Source organism: Sinocyclocheilus rhinocerous, unplaced genomic scaffold (assembly GCF_001515625.1).
Source record: "Sinocyclocheilus rhinocerous isolate Xijiao unplaced genomic scaffold, SAMN03320098_v1.1 scaffold1044, whole genome shotgun sequence".
NCBI classification, from domain to species: Eukaryota; Metazoa; Chordata; class Actinopteri; order Cypriniformes; family Cyprinidae; genus Sinocyclocheilus; species Sinocyclocheilus rhinocerous.
In genome coordinates, this window is record NW_015643736.1 from 226641 (window position 1) to 252734 (window position 26094).

The 26094-nt window shown below is 37.9% G+C and overlaps 1 protein-coding gene across 1 annotated transcript in view; it reads right to left on the minus strand.

The window, feature by feature from the left end:
* The window catches only part of ptprk (protein tyrosine phosphatase receptor type K), a 159848-nt gene that overhangs the window by 82149 nt on the left and 51605 nt on the right, over window positions 1-26094 (minus strand). The window contains exon 4 of the mRNA XM_016575224.1: window positions 12482-12753. Within this exon, the coding sequence (XP_016430710.1) occupies window positions 12482-12753 (272 nt within the window). The remainder of the gene's footprint in view (window positions 1-12481; window positions 12754-26094) is intronic.

Here is a 26094-nt window from a genome sequence, read left to right on the forward strand (position 1 = left end):
GCTCTTGGTCAGTAATGCTTATGAGCCGATTATGATGTAAATCTTCAAAAGTGTTCTGGCTGAATGCGGTTACTCTCTCCAGCTGCAGGATTCACTCGTACAGTAATTCTGCCGATCAGGCATCAGGTGTGTAGAGTCCAGCAGCAGTGTTACACTAGTGAACAGAGCTGATCGCTGTCTCACCGCTAATGGTTGGAGAGTTTCAAGCCATTTGATTCTTCTAGTGCTTGTAATGTTTAACCCTAAACCTCTGGGGACAGTATTTTTATTTTTTTTTAATAAAATTTTTTTTAATTCTCTGTTTTTCTACAAGGATGTGTTACATTGATAAAAAGTGATAGTAAAGACTTAGATTGTTAGAAAATATTTCTATTTTGAACAAATGCTGTTTTTTTGTTTTTTTTTTACTTTTTATTCATCAAAGAATCCTGAAACAAAAAATAGTATCACAGGTTTCAAAAAAATATTAAGCAGCACTGATAACTGAAAACTCTTTCCAGCATTGATAATAAATCAGCATATTGTTAATACATCAGAATGATCATTACTGGAGTAATGATGCTGAAAATTCAGCTTTGATCACAGCAATAAATTACATTTTAACAGATATTCACACAGAAAACAGATACATTAAATTGTAATAATGTTTCACAATATTACTGTTTTTCTGTATTTTTGATCAAATAAATACAACCTTGATGAGCAGAAGATACTTCTTTAAAAAAAAATGCTTTAAAATATATATATATATTCCCAATTTTGCTCCCCGATTCCCTGGGACCCTGCGGTGTGTGTGTTTTGGAGCAGCTATCAATGAAGATGGTTCAAAGACTCAATCGCGTCTCAGCTGAGGAAGCGGCTTTGGCAAGAATGAAAACTGCTGAAATGAGAAGAGGAGAAAAGAACATAGGATGAAAAAAATGAGGTGAGAAAAAAGAGAAAGAGACAGAGGGAGATATTCTGGGACTGGCGTGACATCCTGCACCCCAGCAATTATCCCATCAGCCCTGGACAAAAGCAGCTCTGAACTCGAGATGTGCGCAGCTAGACACTTTCAAAACTGTCAGTGGGCCGCCTGAACCACCAGTCCACTTAAAACACCTCGAACAATCAGGCTGCTTCTGAATAATGAGGCTAGTCAGAGTGTGAACAGCATGATTCATGTTGAAATGTCCAAGGGTGCGTTTCCCGATAACCTCATAGTGTGCTACGAAGACTCTAAAAGTATGTCTTAACTAAAGGTATACCTGTTCTAGACGTGTTCCCTGAACTATACCTTAGGAGGCTGCTTTCTTACGTGCGACGTTACCAGGTGCTGTCCACGGCGGAGGTGCTGAATTGATTGATATCGATGGCTTGAGAATGGATTATTCACTCTATGCAGGGGCTGCTTCAGTGCGTTATGTGAGAAAGCTGTGCTCTTTATAAAAGAAGTGTTGATTTTAAATAAAGACAAGGAACTCTTTTTCTGTTAGAACGCAACGAACTTGAAACTTTTACTTTCGCTTTGCAACATACATCACATCAAGGAATTAAACCAAGAAAGAACAATTTATGCTCAGAGCACCTCCCACATAAACTACAGGAGACACTGCTTAATAATTTAACAGCTTTTAACAAAAGAAAGAACGAAAGAAGGAAAGTGCTTTCCAACAAACAGCACTTCAGAAATAGCTGAAATTGCATTTATCAGGACTCATGGGATCTTATAAACATAATTGAAATTGCAAACTAAATCCAACCCTGGATATTTTATATAATTTCGAAATGAGTGTGCGAACCTGCAGCCTCATGCCCAAACGTATCATGCGTAACGGCAGTACACCGTCACTGACCTTTGAAAGGGTCATTTATATTATCATAATATATTTTCCATAGTGTCTTCATTTACTCCACAACCAGGGCTTATTGCCCAGCAGCCGCATCTCATTATTGGTGAAAATCACTCATTTCTGTTATTGGATGACCTACTCAATAAAAGCACAACACGTGAAACATATAATCAACAGCTGGCGGAGAAAAAAGAGAGAAAGTGGAGAGCCGCCAGCAGTTGAATTTCGCCCTTACGAAAATTAACCATGGTTTTACTGTAGTGAAAGTGTAGTAACCATAGTTTAGTTAACTTTAACTCTAATATTTGGATTAGCCAATATAAAATCCAATATTTATGATTAATTTTATTTATTTGAATGCACTAAAAGTAGCAATGGACTATTAACCATGTGCTGTCATATTTAACAAAGAGACACGTTCACTCACACACACAATTATTGCTTTTAATATAAAGCAACATTCAGTTTATATAATCTTAATGTGTCGTGGCCTGTCCACAGGTTTTACTCGTCATAATGGTAACCACCACAAAACAGCAACATTACACAAATCTGTTTTAAAGAACATTAAATATAAAAGAACAGATCTCCTCCAATATTAATGTTGTGAAAACACACATATACAACTCTTAATGTCAACATTTACTCTTTTTATACAGTCTGTGTCAAAGCATGCTGGGAAATCAGATTTCCCTCGCTCTGTGTGCAATTGTTAATTGTGTCAAACTCACTTAATTTCTTAAGTTGTTGTTAAATAAGAAGAACATTGATATGGAATATGCAATAATTATAGCTCTTGAAACTTTATGAAAGTTTAACAAAATAATATTTGGATTAAAATTAATGTAATTTGTTAGTCAAACAGTAATTTCTTTTAGTGAAAAAAAAATTGATGTATATTCTAGGCAAAAAAAAAAAAATTCGGTAATTTGGTATTTCCAACTCAAGCAATCACTTATGTAATATTCAGAGAATTTATTAAGGTCGGTTAGGTTTAATTAAATGTTAATAATCTAAAAAACATGTCTAATCAATTGAAACTTTAAAACTTCGTATCTAAATAGTGTTTTTGTGTTTTAATATTTGCAGACACTAATCTATATCATGATTTGATTAATTGCACAGCCCTACTTTTGATTTATTCATCCAAATTCTGTGTTATACAGTAAATTCCATTTTTATGACTGCATTCCACGATTACGCATACGTTTTACACATCGCAGAAATCATAGGGCCCTAATATAACCATATTTGTGACCTTGGACCACAAAACCGGTCTTAAGTGTCAATTTTTCAAAATTGAGATTTATACATCATATCAAAAATTTATACATATCAAAATCTGGAATCTGAGGGTGCAAAAAAATCTAAATATTGAGAAAATCGCCTTTAAAGTTGTCCAAATGAAGTTCTTAGCAATGCATATTACTAATCAAAAATTAAGTTTTGATATATTTACGGTAGGAAATTTACAAAATATCTTCATGGAACATGATCTTTACTTAATATCCTAATGATTTTTGGCATAAAAGAAAAATCAATAATTTTGACCCATACAATGTATTTTTGTCTATTGCTACAAATATACCCCAGCGACTTAACACTGCTTTTGTGCTCCAGGATCACATATATACCTTAGCAACAACCGGCCATAATACCCTTGCAACCACCTAGCAACACCCTAGCAACCACCCTGAACACCTTAGAAACCACATAGCAACACACAAACACTTTGCTTGCTCTCCAGTGATTTAGTTCACTGGTCTGAATACATTTGCACATGTGCTCCTGCATGCAGACACACAGTCGTCATGTCTGTGATGCTCTCAAAGCTCGTCCTTCACCAGGACCATCCGCCAGCCTGTCAGCCTGTGTTCAAGACCAACAGGAAAACAACAAAATGAGAGCCTCCTTCTCGCTCTCTATCTCTCATCATAATGTTCCTCCTCTTCGGTCCGAGGGTGTCATATGTCTCTGTGAATGTGTGTGTGTGTGTGTGTGTGTGTGTGTTGTGAGTCATCAGCCTTAAGCGATATTGATTGTGGTACATGCAGGGCTTCAGATGTAATCAATGTTTCATAATTTAATGCTCTGAAGAGTCATTTATGTGTTCAATAGAAACATAATGGATGATTGCGGGAGTAATAGATGTTTAGACATGATGCAGTCCAAACACAAACCCTCATCTAGCATTCTGAGCTTCATCGCTACTCAAAAATCTAAACACATCTGCAGTATTTATATAGTATGCAGCAAGTGCTTTACTTAGACTTTTTTAGTGTGTGTGTGTGTGTGTGTGTGTGGATGTCTGCAGGTAGTGATGTGTGTGTGTGTGTGTTTACGATGACTGATTGACAGCAAAGCTGCAGGCTTCCTCATCCAGACTGATCTGCCGTCAACTCAGCGACAGGGCAAACACACACACACACACACACACACACACACTAACACACACGTTCTTGTCAATGTACGTGGATCATTATTATCACTTTAAGGTTATATGACTAATAACTTTTGGCAATGTTAGATTTTTCACATACTCTTGTTCCAAATAAATTGAGAGAGAAAAGGAAGCAATGGCACACAGCGCAAATAAAGCACAGGCTTTCTCCTGACGTCTGATCTGAATGTGTCACCGCTGGATTTTCTGTCTTATCTGTGCATTCTGCACCTCTGTTTGTTAATCAGTCTGCATGCGTATGTGTGCGGTTCACATGTGTGTGTTTGTGTGTGTTTGACCAGACATCATGTCAAGCAGCGACAGCAGTGATGTGCTTTATCATGCTGCTTTTGAGTCTTGCATTAATTGAGGTATGTGGAATATTTGTACTTAAAGTGAAGCAGTGAAGGCAAAAAAAATAATAAAATACAACAATTGTGAAAAGAAAAAAAGACTATATGGTGAATAGCAGGACATAAAATATACACTTTGCTTTATGCACATAAATGCATTTTAAACTAAAATATAGGTGTAAAACAAAACAACAAACAGACAAATGTGTGTTTTATGGTGTTGTTTAATAGTTGTCACGTGTGAGGATGCAGACTAGGTTGAATGCACAATAACTTTTTCTTGTTTATCGTTGGATGTAACATTTTTTTTTTGTTTTATTATCTTTATTTGATATATTTTAGTAACAGCAAAGAGGCTCTTATATTTACAGTAGATGACAGTAACATGTTAGTGTGTTGAGAGGACTGAAAGTGCCAAAAAACTTGTTGGTTTTATAAATCTGTGGGAGTTTTCCACATGTTTTCTGGTAAAGTGGCAGCACACATGATCTGAGGAATCATTCATGTCTGGAGCTCAAACTTAGTGTTAAGAGATTTCAGCACATCGCTATGAGCACTAGTACTAGTGATGTCTGACTTAACGAACAGCATTAATTACAGCATACAGCTGAGAAAAACTACAATTCAGATACACAGACAGAAAAAAAACAAACACACATTCACAGTTTCCTCTTCCTGTTGGCATCATTACACCAGATATTGAGCTCGGTGCGCTCATCTCTTCACCTGTCAAGAGTGCGCGGGCACACACACACACACACACACACACATTTGCATTGGCTGTGCTGATCATTACCACAGCTCTCTCAGTAAACAATGAGAGCAAGGAAAAGGCTTATTGATGGCAATGTGATGCGTGGGTGCGTTTTTTATTTTTTATTTCAGGCGCTCTGTCAGCGAACGAAGTGCGATATGTCCTTCATCATTTGGAGAGACGCGTGCAGGAATGTTTTTCCTCCAGAATACACGTCCTCCATTTCTCCCAAGACTCCAGCGTAACGACGGCCCATTAGGGGCAATATATTCGCGCTCCACAAGCAGCAGATCTATCAAGCCCAGGACTGGAGGACAGTTCATCTCTCTCTAGCAGTAATGTCTCAGTTTTGATTGTAATCTGTCAGTTCTCGCTCTCTGAGCTTTGGGAGATCACCCTGAAGCCCGCTCTCTGAATGCAGCGAGTGCAATATTTCACAATGGATCCTCCATCTCTCTCATCAGGACCGGAGGAAATGATAGGGATCCGTTTGAAGAAGACGACGACTTTCAACTTCCACAGAAGAAGTCTCTCAGTGACTGTTTCTAAACATTGCTGTGGAGTGTTTTAAAATGACTTTTGCTACTTGAGAAGTATTCAAAGTTCATATCATATCAAGAGTCATTTTCAGACACTGTTTACTTCTCATCTTGAATTACACAATCAAATATCCATTGGTATATAAACATAACATAAATATATCTCTATTGGTATTTTTTAATGGATTGCTTTAACCACAAACCTAACGAAACTTAATGAGCTTTATGTTGACCACAAAAACTAAATGGTATTTGCATTTACTCTTACAAAAGATGTAGTGTTATGTTATGTAGTAAGTATACTACTACTAATAATATGCTAGTAGTGTACTTAGTAGTATAGTTTAAATACTTCTGAGGACTAAATTGGCCAACTTTTTAGTTTATAAAACCATGCTTTTAAGTGTAACAGTAGTAAACACACACAGACACAGACACACGGACACGGACACACAGACAGACACACAGACAGACACACAGACACAGACAGAGACACACAGACACAGACACAGAGACTGACACACAGACACAGACAGAGACACACAGACACACAGACACAGTTAATTTACTAACCATATTCTTCTAGCCCACTTTTTAGTTTATTAAAGTATGAAAGTTTAATGGTTTATACTGCAAGTACATATAAGTTATAACTTACAGCCTACAACTTATGCTTACAGTTTAATATTTATGTATGATTTTGTGACATTAAGTATACTGCTAAGTTTGGGTACTGATTTTTATACTTGAAATATACCTTTAACTGTACTTTAAGTAGAATTGAAATGAACCCATGTACACTACAAGTGAATTAGTGATTTACTGTATGTATTACAAAATGAGACTTGCTCCTTTTGACTTGATGTTTTGTGTTAAGAGCTCGAATTAGATATTCTGGTAATAGCTTATAATAGAAGGCAGTGTGGATCAAGTCTGTTACAATACTCTCACACCTTGGAGGAATTGCCAATAAAACCAGCCAAATCTTTATGTGTTTCTGTGTGGGTTAATAACACTGTGTACAAAAAAAAGATCAGGTTCAGTTCCACCCATGTATCAAATTACTGCTACTCCACCTCAAAGATGACTTGAACATGTACGTTATAAAACATTTACTGGACAAATATGTGTGAAGAAAAGTGTTTAATAGGCAAAAGGGAAAATACAACAAGCTAAGTATACTTTCAATACTTCTTTTAGTGTATCTTGATTACTTTAGATTTTCTGTTTGCATAAGCCAAGTATACTTGAGTATCATTTTGTTGAGTATATCTCTTACAGGTACATAAAAGTAGACTGAAATTATTTTATTTTATTTTTTATTTTAAAATAAGCGTGATGATGATATCACACTTGAATAAACTTCTTTTTGTAAGGGTAGCCCAGCCCTGAAACCCACCCGCTGAAACCAACTAACCATTAGACCTGAGTAGGGCCAGAACAGTGAGGACTGAGAGAGACAGCCTCATCCAAAAGAAGCGCTCATGTACGATAAGAGCCCACAGTCGAGCACATTAAATCAGCTCATCAGAGTGAGCGTGTGTAATCAGCCTAATGACTTTAAGCATATGTCATTATCTGGACAGACCACAGCAAAACACACCATTCTCCAGCCTACTTGAGACTAACAAACTCTACAGAGCGACAAAAAGGGGAAGTGAAGATTATCAGTGAATGACAGGATAGCTTACATTTTTTTAAGTGTGTTCCTTGCACAGAGCTACCATGTGACTTATTTGTTTGTTTGTTTGTTTATTGTCCTTTGGGGTCATTAAAACTACAACTACACTACAAAGTGCTGTTGGAAAACAGCTGTGTGATGATTCTTTCAAAACAAAACAAAAAATCTCCATTTGTTTTCCATAAAATCAAAAAAATCAAAAAATCAGATCAAATACATTCAATCAATCAATCAATCTATATATCAAATAAATAACACATTTTTTTTTTTTAATTTACAGAAACTGCATGAAGGGCTGTAACATTGAGTTCTGCTGTGAATGAAATATCCTGTGAATAATATAATGTTATATAAACCTCCATGCAAAAAACAACACCAAACGGCTGTATGTTGAGCTTAAGGTTATGGAAATCCCCACAATGATATGAATACACATGTGTGTGTTTGTGTTTGTCACCTAGATACAGTGTTTTTAAACACACGAAATAATGCCTTCTGTCACTTCAAAAAATGCCAAAAGTATTCAAAAGTAATCATTGTTAGGGTAAATTAATTCTAATGAGTTTCATTTCATTTGAATCAGTGCTAGGGCAGGTGCTCCTCTACATAGTAGCATCGCAAACGTTGTGTGTTTATGTAGGGGAAGGTTAGTGAAGCTGAGTGACATATTATATAAAGATACTGTAAGATATTCTTCTGTATCATTTCCAGAGGACATACACACATTATACACTTCCCCGTAAACTCATATCACACACACACACACACACACACACACACACACACACAGGAGTCTGTACACTAATCTGAGCTCCCGAGCACCTATAAATTACTGCTATGCCGCACACAAGATAAACCTGTGAGTGTGTGTTTGTGTGTGTGCTGACCTTGACTAAATGTGAGATCTCAACACTATCACAAAACCCCTCCAGACACACAAACACACACACACACACACACACAGACACACACACACACACAGAGCTTTCCTCTCAATCACTCCCCTCACACCTCCTTCTGAACCCCTGAGGGATCTCCGGCCCGGAGGGATCTTGTTTTGGGAGAAGGTGGGAAATCGGCATTCACACGGAGCCGTGAACCCTGGGAAAGTGTGAGACCTTCTTTAACCAATGACTACAGGTGCACGATATAGTGCTGCTCAAAATATTCTTTACCGAAGGTTGGGGAAATTGAATTATTATTGACACAAATGGTGGAATTACAGGCAATAGCTTTAGCATAAATGAATTAATTTAAAGTATTTCAACCATGAAAAGCATGATTTTGAATCATGAATGTAAGAACAAAGTACACTTCAGTTTTTACGTGTACGCAGGGTCCGCATACAGTGTGCGTGATGTTAGTTTCATCACCAGAATAGTACGCTCGTACTGTACACGCACCATCTGATTTTTGCACATGCAGGTCGCACATGCTCATAGTTAATAGTCAGATCACCAATAAGAATGTAAAATCCATTAATTAGCTTAATTAATTAGCTAGATGCTTTAGTTGAGAGGGTTAAACACACACACATCCCTACTGATGGCACACATTTCCGTTTGCGTCCTCAAAGAAGATTACTGAAGAACACATCATAAGCCAGAGAAACCACAAAGGAACATGAATGCTATTTGGCTTAGAAGAAATTAAAAACAGAAAAACAACTTCTTCTCTCAAGTTTAACGATATTCAATCATTCATGCGAACTGAAGGATGACCAAAGGAAGACGTGCGACGCCTTAACTCATTCCCTTTGACAGCATGAATGACGCTCGCGCTCGTGAACGCAGACAGAGCTCCTCAAACGCTTCAGTTCGGCGCTCTGGCGTGATTTCTGACAATCTGACATCAAATAATGAAAAGGAACTAAGGGCAGGTGTCCAGCTCATTAAGCGAGTCCGTTTGACGCGGTGACTAACGATCTGATCGGGGAAGTATGGTGCTCTCGAGGGGATGAAGACACCCTTGGGAGATATCAGTGGAAAAAAACTAAACCAAAGTGAATCAGGACTTAAGCTAAAATAAACTGGACTCCAGCAACAGATTTGACTCATCAGTGCCTAATTAAAGAGGACAAGAAATAACAAGCCCACACCAGGCTTTAGAGATGGACTGCGAGCGAGCGAGCGAGAGAGAGAGAGAGAGAGAGAGAGAGAGAGAGAGCGAGTGTAATAAAGGGACGTAACATGCCTGGACTCATTAGAAGGGACACGTCTCCGGGGGGTTTGGAGGGGCAGCAGGTGGAAACTCTATACTGTGAGAAATCAAATCGAGACATGAAGAAACAAGCCCCTCTGATCCATTAGCTCGTCTCGGAAATATCATGCAATATTAATCACAACAGTGTATCCCCACGCCGCCTGAATCCTCCGAGCGTGACGTGTAATGTGTGCAGGCGGCCAGCAGGGGCATCTAACTGCACAAACCCTACAGGTGTGTTTACATTTAGAGCTGATAAAGCAAACATACGGCCGCTATAAAGACTCCAGCTGAGCTACTGCACCCTAAACCTGTGGAAAGACCAGATGAATATCCTGCATGAAAAACCTGTATCATCACATTGTTTAAAATTCTGTCTCTCACCCAGAAAGACAGACAGCAGAGCGAGACAGAGGAAAGATCAGTCAGGACTCCCAATTAGTCTGAAGACAGACGGAGGCTTTCAGTATTCACTGTCTCTCGCACACACACACACACACACATTGAAGCAGAACAACCAGTCAGATCATACACACACAGCAAACACTGACACATACACACCCATATCCAGCACTGATTAAAACAAGAGAGAAGAGAAGAGACGGATCATCATAGTAGTCACATTCAGCAGATGAAGTATTACATTCAAACAGCTAGGCACAGTGAAAAGCTATTGTATTGAAAAAGAAAAAGTCCCGTGAACAAACTCCACTGACCCAGAGACACACTTCAACTGTAGAAAACATTACTGAGAGCCATTACTGCGAGTGTGAGAGAGCTACAAAAGAAAAGCTCAACAGAACCTCGACATTCCCATAAATCAACCGGACACCAATACCACCGACAAACAAAACATCCATTGTGAATTTCTTCCTCATTCTTTTGTTCAGAGGACTCGATGGCAGGAATGTGTCACCACACAAAGCTCAAGAGTTACGACAATACAAGAAAAAACCTACTCACTTTCTAGCTCTGCTGGTACATTTGCACTGAGGTCAAAGCCTTGCCTTTAGTATCTTTGCATCTCTTTGACCTGATCTTGTTAATAGAGTGCGTTAGTGACCGTACACATTTTCAGTCGCATCGGAAGTATTTTTCCCATTCATATTTCCCAAAGGGATTTTAATAAAGTCTTTGTTAAAGCGTTATAACAACCCAGGCTCATTGAAAATACATGCCCGTGGTGACGTTTCTGCAACACCAATATTACAGTGCGTGCATTACTGCATGTTTCAAAGTGAAATGTCCAGTGAATGGCGCTAAAACACGCGTTCAATGTGTGACCGTGGCACGTTTTTATTATGTTGCGGCGGTTCAGAATTCAAATGTTCGGATAGTGTCACTATAGGGTTAATGGTCTATGATGTTGGAAAATAGCATTCCCCCTACACCAAACCCAACCCTAAACCAACCCGATAGTGTTAACGAATACTAAAGTGATATAAAAATGCATCCGCCGATGCAACCGTGCTATTTTAACTTATACGTGGCTTTGAGCTGTTTTGTTGAACCGCCAAAACACGCGTTCAATGTGTGACCGTGGCACGTTTTTATTATGTTGCGGCGGTTCAGAATTCAAATGTTTGGATAGTGTCACTATAGGGTTAATGGTCTATGATGTTGGAAAATAGCATTCCCCCTACACCAAACCCAACCCTAAACCAACCCGATAGTGTTAACGAATACTAAAGTGATATAAAAATGCATCCGCCGATGCAACCGTGCTATTTTAACTTATACGTGGCTTTGAGCTGTTTTGTTGAACCGTAGTTTCACGGGATGCATACCGGAGCGCTTCACCGCACAAGCTACCAAGCAAACCTGCTGCATTAGAAAACCCACACATATGAAGCTGTATATGTGACACTAATGTTCAAAAGTATCAGATTTCAGATCTTGCAGCATGTTAAAATTGTTGTAAAGTCATAACCTAATATTGTGCAAAAATTAGGCTTTCCTAAAGGAAAATCTGGCCCTGTAAATCGTACTTTGTGTGAAAAGGAAGAAAGTTTGTTGGAGTTTTACTGCCTCTAGTGTTCATTTCAACTGGAAACAGCAGCGATTTGTATGTATAGATACGCTTTTTGAGTTTTGCAAAAATGTAGATAAAGGCACATATTTTCAATGAGCCTGGGTAGCATTATAAGCCACGAACCAAACCAACTAGCTACAAGGAGAGTCACAAAGGTACAGACCTAAAGTATTTGAAAATCAGTCAAAAAATAAAGGTCTATGAACTACACGGTTTAGGGAAATAACTACAATTACATGAAGCATTGTGAATGACATAATTGAGTTCAAAAATAACTATTGGTTTAAGGTTGTTGTGTATATATATATATATATATAAAGTATTTTGAGAGTGTATCATTACGTTATTTGTGGTGCTTTCCCTGCCAAGCTCTTTTGGTGCGATTGGCTTGCTACGACTCAGCTGTTAAACATAAGTTGTTTTTAAAAACAAGTTGCAATAATGTGAATGGATGGCTTCAACAAAAGCATATACCATTGATTAACAGCCTCAGAGCTCACAGTTGGTCTTTCTTTAAAGGTTTATAAGTTATCATTAAAAATCAATTCCCCTTTGCAGAAAATGTTTTTACTTCCGGAACCCGACTGTTCGGTTCTATAGAAAACGAACTCTCACTGCATCTTTTGATTGACTGAACAATTTGCATACCTGATACTCATTGGGCCAAAAAGTGCTGACAGCGAGCTCCGCCTTCATCCAGCCTTTGCCTGTGCAGGAAGTGACGTTCCAGATGGGATTGGCCAGCGGCCCTTTATTGACCTTCACCAGGATGTTGAGCGTCCCGGGGCTGGAGCCGTCGGGGCAGTACAGGAGATAATTGAAGTCGATGCAGTGAGTGTCGTTTTCTTTCATCACGGGCATCTGCAGGCGAGCCTTTTCTCCGTAATCGTGCTGCGAGGTGCCCACCATCATGTACGAGCCTGGAGGGCAACAAAAAACGGAGAGAGGAAACACACGTGAGCTGGGAAGAACTCGACGAATATGAGCTCTTTTCTAAACCCTAGCAAGCTGCCTTGCCGTCTACTCCCTACATAGGCAGCGTCCTCACCAAAATGGAGCCTCATTAGTGAGTGACTTGGAGCTCTGCATAAGCAGCATTGTGACACTAACAACAATATGAATAAAATATATTTGTAGTCGACATTTCCCATCTTTTTTTTTTTTACTGTTGTAACGCATTCTGGGATCAACGATTCAATTAATCTTAAAATCAAGATTGACTTTTTTTACTTTATGCATGAGATTTTTCTCTGAACTCAACAGGTCTGTATATTCCCAAACGAACTGAATCGAGGACTTGTGCAACAAATCTGAATTAGTTCCCCAGCTCTCTGGTTTTGAACCAGATTTTGAACCAGTAAACCACATGAAAAACCTTTCAAAATGTTGAAAAAAGTGAAGAAAACAGATCGTTTGAGAAATCATGTGGGATTCTAGCAGGAACACCAAAATATAAACTCAGGCATGAGGACACAATATTTTTGAAGTTCAGAATCAAAGACTCACTCGTACACTCGGCAGTTGGCCGTGTGCTGATTACTGAACGCTTTTATAATCACTCCACCGGAGAAACGGTTCCACGCTATCGGCCAAGATGCACAGGGCCATATAGGATCTGGTTCCAGTTCTTTAAGCATGTGATTGCACTGAGAGGAAACCGTTTCAAATCTCAAACGCCAAGAGGATGGACATCAGGCGGAGAGAGGACAGACTTCACCACCATTTGTCCAAATGAGCATACATCTGTTCATCTGTCTCTCCACGGCCAGGAAGAGAGATGACTAGCTCTCTCTCTTTGATCCTCATCTTCTGTCAGAGATAAAGTCTACATGCAATCCATCCTCTTTACTGCCTAAACAAACGCCCCTGGCCATGCTGTGTGCAGTTCATCAGCTGCGTGATATTCCAGATTCAGACTCTTTTTTTTTTCTCTCTGGTGTAACTATTTGTCATGTGGGTGGGGAAAAATAATCGTACATAAAACATGATGGCCTGATGCTCCGCTGCACTCAAGGCCGTTGTAAAATGCGGATAAACACATACCTGTGAGCACACATTCGATCTTTATGAAACAAAATGATTCATATATTCATTCTTACATAAACGATTGCATCCAATGGGACAATTTAAGCAGAAATGGATTTAAGAACCATTCAGTCTGCTCAAGTCTAATGAATAAGACGTTTTACAATATGTCAGTAAGATATTTAGTAAGTAATTCACATTTCATTCAGCAAAGTCTATTTCAAATAAATGCTGCTCTTTTGAACTTTCTATTCAACTGTGAATTCCGAAAAATAAAATGTATCATGGTTTCCACAAAAATATTTTCAACATTGATTATAATCAGAAATCTTTCTCGAGCAGCAAATCAGCATATTAGAATGATTTCTGAAGATCATGTGACACTGAAGACTGGAGTTATGATGCTGAAAATACAGCTTTGATCACAGGAATAAATTACATTTTGCAATATATTATAATACAGTTCTTATAAATTGTAAACAGACTTCACCACCATTTGTCCAAATGAGCATACATCTGTTCATCTGTCTCTCCACGGCCAGGAAGAGAGATGACTAGCTCTCTCTCTTTGATCCTCATCTTCTGTCAGAGATAAAGTCTACATGCAATCCATCCTCTTTACTGCCTAAACAAACGCCCCTGGCCATGCTGTGTGCAGTTCATCAGCTGCGTGATATTCCAGATTCAGACTCTTTTTTTTTTCTCTCTGGTGTAACTATTTGTCATGTGGGTGGGGAAAAATAATCGTACATAAAACATGATGGCCTGATGCTCCGCTGCACTCAAGGCCGTTGTAAAATGCGGATAAACACATACCTGTGAGCACACATTCGATCTTTATGAAACAAAATGATTCATATATTCATTCTTACATAAACGATTGCATCCAATGGGACAATTTAAGCAGAAATGGATTTAAGAACCATTCAGTCTGCTCAAGTCTAATGAATAAGACGTTTTACAATATGTCAGTAAGATATTTAGTAAGTAATTCACATTTCATTCAGCAAAGTCTATTTCAAATAAATGCTGCTCTTTTGAACTTTCTATTCAACTGTGAATTCCGAAAAATAAAATGTATCATGGTTTCCACAAAAATATTTTCAACATTGATTATAATCAGAAATGTTTCTCGAGCAGCAAATCAGCATATTAGAATGATTTCTGAAGATCATGTGACACTGAAGACTGGAGTTATGATGCTGAAAATACAGCTTTGATCACAGGAATAAATTACATTTTGCAATATATTATAATACAGTTCTTATAAATTGTAAAAAAAAATTCACAACTGTTTTACTGTATTTTTACAAAAATACTATCATAAACTAGGTTAGTGGATAATTCAGCAGCAAAAGATACTCTAGAAAAATCGTGGGTGCACAATGATTTTATAAAATCTAAACATTTAGTGAAACAACATTATTTAGTGGGGAACAAATAAAAGTTAATAAGTAAAGGACTAAATCTGGTAAAATGTTACACATTGCTCTTTGTATTGTTGTAAAATACATTCATGAAAAAAAGTAAATATATCAGAAAATGCCAGTATCGGAGCCAATACCGATACTGAGTATCAGTTCGATGCATCCCTAAACACAAGACATGTTATAGCTCTTGAAAAATAATTGAAAAAAAATCTGAAAAAAATAAATGGCGTGTATTTTGAGAGTCTAAAAGCGTTTGCAATGTTTCATTCCTTTACTAAAAACATTTTTTAGACATTTTTATACATCTCTTCCAGGTCAAAATGTCCTGAATGCATTATGAGGGTTAAAAATAAGGAAATGTGTTTCTGTCCTTCAGGTTCGGATGGACACCTGTATAAACGCGCCTCCTCTGATGTTTTCTACGATGACGATAACGACATGAAACCTGTGCATGAGATGCAAACGTCCTATACGAACGTCACCGCTGAATGTAGAGCGCGCCTGCAGGTCACAAGTGCAGGCGGCAGTCCTCTGAGCTCCCCGCGCCATCAAATGCATCCTATTGCATTGAGCCGAACTGCATTTCACCAATCAGAGGAGGCGATGGCATCTCCTGCCAAACCAGACGACATACTTCCTGCCGTGTCCATGCAGCCGCGTGTCACTTCCTGTCAGGGTGCGGCGTCACACGTGCCATCGAAGAGCTTCGGACCGGAGCAGCATCCAGACTGGCCCACAGAGAAGTGGCAAATATGGCAACTCCTGTCATCAGACAGCATAGACACACTTCCGGAGACTATGGTGTGAAACACGCAGCTTAAAGGGACAGTTCACCCAAAAATGAACTTACTGTCATCAAAAGAAGATATTTGAAGGACCCCATTGGCTTTCATTGAATGAGGCATTTCTCAAGATATTTTCTTTTATGTTCCACAGAAGAAGAAAAAGGCATACGGGTTTGGAATGAGTGAAGGATGACAGAATTATAATTTTTTGGGTGAACTGTCCCTTTAAGAACCTTTTAATTTGAAAGTCAATTTGAATTGAATTGGACGCAACACACAGAATGTTGGATTAGAATTTGAATTGGAATGAGAGGAAGCACCGCAAAATGTTAGTGCATTGTTTACAGATAATTTTATACAAATAATTATTGATATTAAAATTGTGGATGAATATTTTAATGTTTTACATTTAAGTTTGGGGTCATAATGATTTTTTTTTTTTTTTACAAAAATTAATAATTGTATTTATCTATGATGCATTAAATTGGTCAAAATTGACAGTAAAGACATAATGCTACAAAAGATTTATATCTCAAATAAATGCTGCTCTTTTGAACTTTCTATTCAACTGTGAATTCCGAAAAATAAAATGTATCATGGTTTCCACAAAAATATTTTCAACATTGATTATAATCAGAAATGTTTCTCGAGCAGCAAATCAGCATATTAGAATGATTTCTGAAGATCATGTGACACTGAAGACTGGAGTTATGATGCTGAAAATACAGCTTTGATCACAGGAATAAATTACATTTTGCAATATATTATAATACAGTTCTTATAAATTGTAAAAAAAAATTCACAACTGTTTTACTGTATTTTTTATCAAATAAATGTAGCCTTTTGAGCAGAAAAAAACTCCTTTCAAAATTATTTTAAAAAATCTTACCAACCCCTAACTATTAAACAGTATTTTCTATATCACCTGGTGGAACAATTTTACTACAATTATTATTATTAATACATGTAAATATTATTTGAATATGAGGCTGTGCACTTGATTTTACTATCAAAAACACCTCTCACTTGTTGAAACCCACAACATAAAGGCTTATATTAACCAATAATATACACGCTTAATATCCACCAGATCCCAATGACTGAAGTGAGTTACATAACACTGCATACATTAATGTTGTGAATGCAGTTTCATGAACATATAATATATAATCTCCACTCTTAACAATCACAGTACTGTAGAGGACATCCAGTCTGGTGTTTTCCAAACACTGCTGCTCCTCTTTAATTTCCATAGAAATAGCAAATGTCTGAAGCAGTGGTCGTTTAGACTCGGGGATAGACTGTTCATTCAGGACACAGATGTAATGCTGTAGATGTTTCCAGGCAGAGCTTTCATTTGGGCTTTATTTACAGATGAGACTCGTCCATGAGATCTTCTAGGAGCTGCTGTGAGAACATCTGTTTCTCTCTCTCAACAGGTGAGTTCTGGGTGAAAGTAAGCCTCTTGCTTTTATAAGTATAGAGTTTAGATCAGACCATCAGGATGTGAGAGATGGCAAATCAAAGGCAAATTGGCCAAGAGCTGCTGGCAACCCTACAATTCATATCTATCTCCTGATTTCACTGCAAACAAAACAAAAAAACTAAAATAAAGTACTCCATACAGGATTTTGAATACAAAATAAAGTTCTGATTGGTTGTACTAACACCTGCTTTTCATTGATTGCATTTACTCATTTGCATATTACCGTCACACTTTCATCACTGTCAGAATATTGATTACTTCTTTAAAAAATACAGAGATATACAACTACCTTTCACAAGGTATAGTCACAAAATGACTTCCCTTCCAATATCTGGCTATTCCAACAGTACAAGGGAAAGTTCACCCCAAAATGAAAATTTGCTTTTCATTTCTCTCAGGCGATCTAAGTAGGTTACTATTTTTCTTCAGTAGAACAGCAAAGAAGATTTGTAGCTGAAACCGTCGTCCTTGGTGACTCCTAAAATGCAAGTTAGCAGTTACCGTCACTTTGACAGTCAAAAAACAACAACTTACAACTTACATAAACAATGCGAAAGCATAAAACGTTGATTTGGCTGCTTCATTGGAGTTCTCGGTTCACGCACGCGCATATCAGCGGCTCTTCGGTCTGAGTGACTGTTGGAGGAACTGGAGCGCTGAATCAGTTCATTACTCTTAGGATCAGATAGGCCAGTATTTCGGCTCATTTCCGGTCGGAGTGACTGTCAGGCGTCTGAAAGTGAGTTTGAATCGAGCCGTGAACTGTTTCAGGCGCTTCAGTCCGACTTAAGTCAACTGCTTCAAATAGTTCGCCAAAAAGAATCGGTTCAAAAGAATGATTCATTCGCGTACCAGACATCACTCCGGACCGTTTGCCTGAGGCTCTGGATTACAGGTAATAATGTTGTAAATAATGTTCAGTTTCTTACACAAACTGATCATTTCGCTTCATAAGACCTCAATATATAGTCAGGAGCCACGGGTATTAATTTTGTGTTTGTTGATATGCTTTTATGATTCTCAAAGTGATGGTAGCTACTAGGGGTGTGCGATATTGACAAAAAATTATATCTCGATATTTTATGGGATTTTATCTATTATCGCAGACGATATATATCGCACACCCCTAGTAGCTACTGACTTGAATTTTTTTATATTTTATTTAAAAATGGATTTGGGTGACTTTTGCTATGACTGTATATAGTATATAGTGTGTTTACTGTACATTGTCAAAGTGTGCTGCATAAAGCAATTCTAAACAATTTCTGCTATTCTCAAGATGAAAACTGGGCAGGCTGTTTGTCAATAGAGCAAAGTACTGACTACATACTACTGACTGAAACCTTTAGTATGTGGTAGCATGCAGTACACTAGTATTCCATTCCAATCCACCTGCTGGGCTTTATTTTGCAATAATGCACATTATTCTGCTTATTACTTGGATGTTTGCCAAATAAATGTGTATGGATTTCTTTATGAATATTTATGATTTTCTATAAAAGAAAGCGATGAAACTAGCACAGTTATGGAGAAAATCACCTGACTGAGACAACCAATTAGGCTATACAGCAAATATTAGAGCACAGAATGACACCATTGACCAATCGCAATCAAGTATACACGTGTAATAAAGCTAAATACAGCCTGTGTAAACAGGGAGTTAAACTATGAGCTCAGGCGTCTCAGATAAGTGAACTTGCGGCCGGATTGCAGAGCAATTGTGAATGCTGCCGGAGTAATTGAATCGACTCCCGGGGAAAGCGTGGCGCTCACAGCGAGACGTTAATGGCTGCAGGTGAGAACAGCGGCGTGGATGTCAGAAGGTGTGTGTGTCCCGCCGTTTCCTCTATAAACGCCCGTTGGGTAAACACTCGTTTCTCACAAACTCTCCAGGCAAACCGAAAGGTCAAAGGTCGGTCGCGTGAACTAATCGGCGTATCCAGATGGCACTAGCGTTCAGCCAAGAGTTACTGGCAGAAAATGAAACGGGTTCATGAGCAATTTTTTGATTTATGTAAGTGCTTCCTTATGAACACGTGCTGGAGAGTTTGGAGAAGGATTGTGTGAACTGCTCATTAATCACTTCAGTGTAAAACGAAGAAGAAAACGACGAGAGCAACAGAGGATAGACGACAGAAGGCTCGACATATTAGACGAGTGAGTTTGGCCGGCTCTCAAAGCCACAAGAACACATGAGCACGAGTTCAGATCCACAAAGCTTAGATTTGAGGCTGGTTTAGCGAGTACAGAGCTGCGGTTTATGTTAGTATGCTGCCCAACACTGGACAGAGAACTAAACCACCACACCACTAATTACACACAACTACACCCAACTCAACTCTCCGCTTAACAAACCTCAAACCTCCCAGCTCAGGCTGAATCTACCCAACAGCTCTGCCCCAGACTCCAGCTGACTCGCTGCCTACATAGGGAGCATGCAAATGAAACGGAAACCCATCAACACAATCAAAGCTAACAGCACAATATTCTAATCAGTGCAAACACGCAGTACATAGAGCTGGGCGACATGGCAAAAAATAAAATCAAACTTTTTTCATAATGACCGATTCAAGATAACAATTTCAATTTTTACCGTATGAAAAGATGCATGAAATATGAAGGCAAATATTGTACAAGCTCTGCCTATATGTTCAGAAATAATATAAGAAAATTTTAAATATTTCTTAGCCAAAATGTAGGCATTCAGCTTCAGAGGTCATCTCAAAAAATAAACGTTTTGTAAAAAAAAATATCAAACATACACTAGTAGTTTTTTTTTTCCCATTCCACTTCCCACGTCTTTTGTTTTCACATTTAGGACTAGCAATACATTTTATGTTATTGGATAATTTTTTATTATTGACGGTTATTGGCGTATTCCCAACTAATTGTAACATTTGCTCATTTTTTTTATTCAAAACCGCAATTCCTCAGTTTAAAAATAATAAAATCATGGCAAATCCGATTCAAGATAACAATTTCAATTTTTACCGTATGAAAAGATGTATGTATTATACAAATATTGTACAAGCTCTGCCTATATGTTCAGAAATAATATAAGAAAATTTTAAATATTTCTTAGCCAAAATGTAGGCATTCAGCTTCAGAGGTCATCTCAAAAAATAAACGTTTTGTAAAAAAAAATATCAAACATACACTAGTAGTTTTTTTTTTCCCATTCCACTTCCCACGTCTTTTGTTTTCACATTTAGGACTAGCAATACATTTTATGTTATTGGATAATTTTTTATTATTGACGGTTATTGGCGTATTCCCAACTAATTGTAACATTTGCTCATTTTTTTTATTCAAAACCGCAATTCCTCAGTTTAAAAATAATAAAATCATGGCAAATTAACCAATAAAATCAGAAAATAAATCGCCCAGCCCTAACAGTACACACTACAACTTTTTAATACTGTTTTTCACAACGAATTATCGGATTGCATTCACCACAATAGACACATGTGGAGCTCCTTTCCAAATCGTTCAAAAAAAGCGCTTGTGATGTTTTGTGAGTGAGAAATGTGTTTGACTTCACTGAATGTTTGTTCATTACACCACTGAAATGACATGAATATTCAGATTTGTCTTCAATGAATGGCTGTGATGGATGGATTGCCCAAAGTCAGAAACAGCAAAAAAAGACATTTACAATAACAAAAAAGCAAACCGAATTAATTAAAGCACAGCAAAATGACAACAGAACAGTTTCAGTTTGATCCGCTGCTCATTTCACAGGTGAAGGGGGCATTTCTAAAAGGTGTCCTGTTCTTTCAAACAACCACTGTTTTTCAGTGCAAAACACTTTATTGTAAAACATTATCAGAAGACTTCTGGGAAAAATATCAAATAATCAAAAAAGAGCTACACTGAATGAATACATCTAATGTGTATGCCTTAAATGAGGTAGAAATAGCTCCTTAAATTAACAATTGCAGGTCACCACCTTTCGCAGTGAATAATTCAACCCTTTTAAATCAAGAGGTTGAGACTATTTACTCGAAGTGAGAAGAAAGAGAGAGAGAGACAGAAAGAGATTGAGAAACAAGAAAGTGAGTAACGGGGAAGGAAACTACCAGGCATGACATCAACTATTGATGATTTGATGGAAAACAGACCTCCGTGTCTCGTTCCAGAGAGTGTAGGAGTTCAGTGTGAGCACAAAGACAAATCCTCAGTCAATGTGAAATGTGCAGCGCATTAGTGTGTTCAGAGGTCTGATGTTCAAGTCACTCCTCAATGGAATCAGAGCATGACTGAGTAGAAAAAAACCCATGTTCTTGTTACACACTTCTACAGAATGCAGCCTTGACCCGTGCCAAAACCACACAGACACACCCAGAGCAATCATTAGTGGTCGACCGATATGGGTTTTTTGACAGCCGATGCCGATATCTTGGAAAGCAAAATATAATTTTATTTATTTTAATTTATATTTAAGAAATTTGAAATCATTTGAAAATGGATTAAAAATAATTGTGTAAAATAAACATACCTCCAGTGAAGCTGAACTCTCCTCCTGTCCGTATACAATTCACACGGACCGACCGTCACGCAGAGCACACGCGATCATGCAGGATACAAATGCACACTTCACAAGAACCCAACTAGATTCGACTAAGTCTGCAAGGTTTGTGAAATTAAATGTTCATTAGTCAATCAAAGATTTGTTTAAAAGATATAAATGCGTGTTTGCTGAATGCTGACGGCAAACGAAAAAGTATTATAATGTTTGCCTTTCTATTACTAATAATATTAAAGCAATCGTTATAATACTTTTTTGTATACATTTTAATTCATTTGTTTAACAGTTCTATCTGATTATTAGATATACTTCTATCCATATTAGACAGAACTGAACGACGACAGCGAACAAGAGGGAGAATGTGAGCGGTGTCGCTCAGGCGCTGTGGCTGCCGTTCTCAGCGCCGTCAAAATAAAAGTCCCGCGTCGAACACATCGGCCAAACAGAAAAACTTATCGGCCGATGCCGATATTTGAAAAATGTCAAGTATCGGCCGATATATCGGTCGACCACTACTTGAAATCACTAATAATGTTAGTCGAGGTTCTTGCACAATATTTAGCGTATATGAACAAATGAGCTTGTTTTTTTGATCGTTTTTTTTTTTTCATATAAAGCCAAGGTAACACTCATTTTACATACAGCACGCAATTAAAATAACATGAATATGACAGTGGGCGACTGCATAAAGTGCAGCATAATTTGAAATCACGAGTTTAAAGTTTGTCGATCGCGCGTCTCCAGTGAAGCTGAACTCTCCTCCTGTCCGCATTCAATTTGCACGGACTGACCGTCACGCAGAACCTTTAAGATTTCTGAAATATGTAAATGAGCTCTGCTGTAATTGGCTAAGCCTGTATAGATGCAGTTCAAACAATCTGAGACAAAACCTAAACAACAACGTATTTAAATGCACATTTGCAGTGACGGGACTAATTATTAATGAAACCTCATGTTTTATTGAAAATCACACTTAACGGCAGTTTTGCATTTCATTGCGATTCATTTAACTTTGATTCTACATCCTGTAATTCTACAGGGGCCTTAAAGTGAAGCTCCATTAGATTCCACTGAACGACCAAAGGCACAGCTTAAATGAGCAGTTGTCTGAAAATATAAGCTGATCTGTTATCTCTGAACATTCAGAGAGGAAACAGGCCTGTCAAACACATCCCATCCGAGCTCTCTTTGATTGCTCATGAAATGTGAATAACTGAAATGGGCTGTTGGGTTTTTGGCAGGGATGTAAAATGCGGGCATTCACATTCAGATCCCTGCTGCTCCGGCCCCGGAGCTCATCTGCTGCTCAGAGAAAACGCTCAACCTTCACCGGAGGAAAAAACTGCACAATAAAACCCCTACAAATTAAATGCATTCATAACGAGCCATTTTGTGGCATTAAACGCGCAGCTTTAATGACCATTTTACCATAATACCAGGGTTACCGCTATTACAATAAAATGTGCAAACAAAACAACCAATTCTGGAAGCTTCTTATACTGACAGAAGGAGATCTTGCACTGATTTATTATGATTTCACAGCAGCGTTTTTTGGCATAAACTGCTACAAATGTGAAGAATTTCATCGAGTAAAACTGACAGAATTGAAATGCATAGTAGTCATTATCTAAATAAGGCTGATGAAGTAGATGAGAGGCGTCAGCGGTTATCCAAACACTATTTCGGAGTAACATTGACGCCGTCACAACACTCTCAACAAGATGGCTGAGAGAAGACGCTCAAGATGGCTGTCACACTTCCCACAACACTAACGCGACCGATCCGCGCTAACAGCCCAATCACAAACTGCCTACGCCACCTCTGCAGCACTCAAACACACAGCACACATCAGTCCAAACTGCTGGGCTGCTTTAAGAGCGCTCTCATGTTACAGGCCGGTGCGGAGCGCTCTCCTTCATGGCAGTGACCCACATTAACGGGAACAGTCCCTTTTGTCAGGCTAACACTGGCCAAGAGATGTAGAGCGGAAAGCTCTGTCACTGTCCTTCCCAGCGATCTTCACACGCTCACAGTAACTCAAGACCTTCAAAAGCACATAACCAGTCATTCAGAGCCACCTGCACTACAAACCAGGAGCCGGACAGTTTTGTCGTTTACAAAATTTCACATTTAAAGATTTTAAAAACAATGAATCTTGTGCTACATTAGCCAGTAAAAAGTTACAAATTACAAAACGTTGTATCACGTGTAGCCTTATGTAAATTTGCTCAGACTATTTCAAAAAACATTGATTTGAGTTATCACTTAATAGTGTTCACAGAATTTGTGTCCTTAAAATTAAAAATCATTTTCTTATATAATTATGAATTGTAAATTCTGCTGTTTATCACTTTTGTATAAATTAGGGTCCTGTATTTAGTGGGAATTTTTGCTAATGTACTGTCAACATAACTGAGATCATCCGTTTTTTTTTTGTTTTTTTTAATAAATTGTATCCAATATAATTAAAAAGCTACTGCCTCCTTAAGTAGGAATGTCTATAAATGTCTAACTTTGTTCCAAGTACTCAACATCTTAGAAATGCAATGCTCAAACCACAAAAACACACAGTATTTCTACCTATTTTTTTAATGCATAAATCTTGTTTTGTTGATATAAATCTATTGATTTAGTTATATTCAGTGATATTAAATAATATTTTGACTTGAACAAAACCAAATAATATACATGTTACCATTTTCAGTACAGTGAGACAAGATTCAACAGCCTAACATTAAAGGGGTAATGAACTGGCTTTTTTAAAATGATTTTACTGTTGTCTGAGGTCCACTTATGACATTCGCGTGCTTTTTACATTCAAAAACATCAAAATCAATAAGTAATAGGCTATTCTTTTAGTACGATGATCTCTTATATATCAAAAGCTCAAGTAAAAGTTGATTTCTCAATTCATGACCCCTTTTAAATATGTCTGATTCCGGTCTATGCAGACTATCGATGAAAAAACAGCAGAGACGTTCCACATTCTCATTGCACACATCATACACACCCCTCAAAATTAGTCTCAATGTAGATTATGCTATTACGCTATTTCTTAGCAAATGTTTGCAGTGTAGTCAACTACTTCTTCCATGCGATTATCTGACTGCGGTGTAGATGTAATTTGGCAAAATCGTTTCCCATAAACTGCTAAAAGTATGGACTCCAAGCTCTGTGTGGGATGTGCAGAATGTGACTGTGAAATAAAGCAGAGAGCAGGGTGGATGAGGGAGTGCTGTGTGAAACGGCATTCATACGCTCATGTCAGGGTTACTCCCAGCGCTAAGTGTGCACTGCAGTAACCTTCATGCCATTCACATGCTCCCCAAAGCCAGATGGACAACATCATCGGACCTCACCGAACACCCCTCCAGTACTGAGCTTGCGTGTCTTCTGGGTAGAATGATTAATAAAGAATATGAGAAACTGTCCAACAATAATTTCACCATTAAGGTGCATTAACTTTTTTTAATTAAAATCAATCAAATCAAATATTTTCCTAAATCCATAACCTGCAAATCAAAAGTACTGCTAGTAGATTTAAAGTAGGGCTGTGCGATATGGACAAAAAAAACCTATCGCGATTTCTTTGATCAATTTTGCGATTTCGATTTTAATCACAATTTTGACACACACATACATGCTTTAGTCATAAATGCATTCAGTGTGAATTTGAAACATATTTCCAAAAGAAGCTGTAACATGTCTCTAGAACAGACATAAGGCAAAATAATCAAAGTAAAGGTGTAACAAAATGTCTCTAGAATAGACACATATGGCAGAAAAAGAAAAGAAAAATCCTGTGTCCAGGGATTTTTTTTTTTTTTCTCCATGCATTGGTCATAGAGCTCTTTGTGGCGTTTCCTCAGATGTTGAACTAGATTTGTTGCGCCAAGTTCACACATACTCCGTCTGCAGTGCGTATACAGTATACAGAGAGAGAGAGTGTGTGTGTGTGAGAGTGAGAGTGCGTGTGTGTGTGTGTGTGAGTGTGAGTGAGAGTGAGA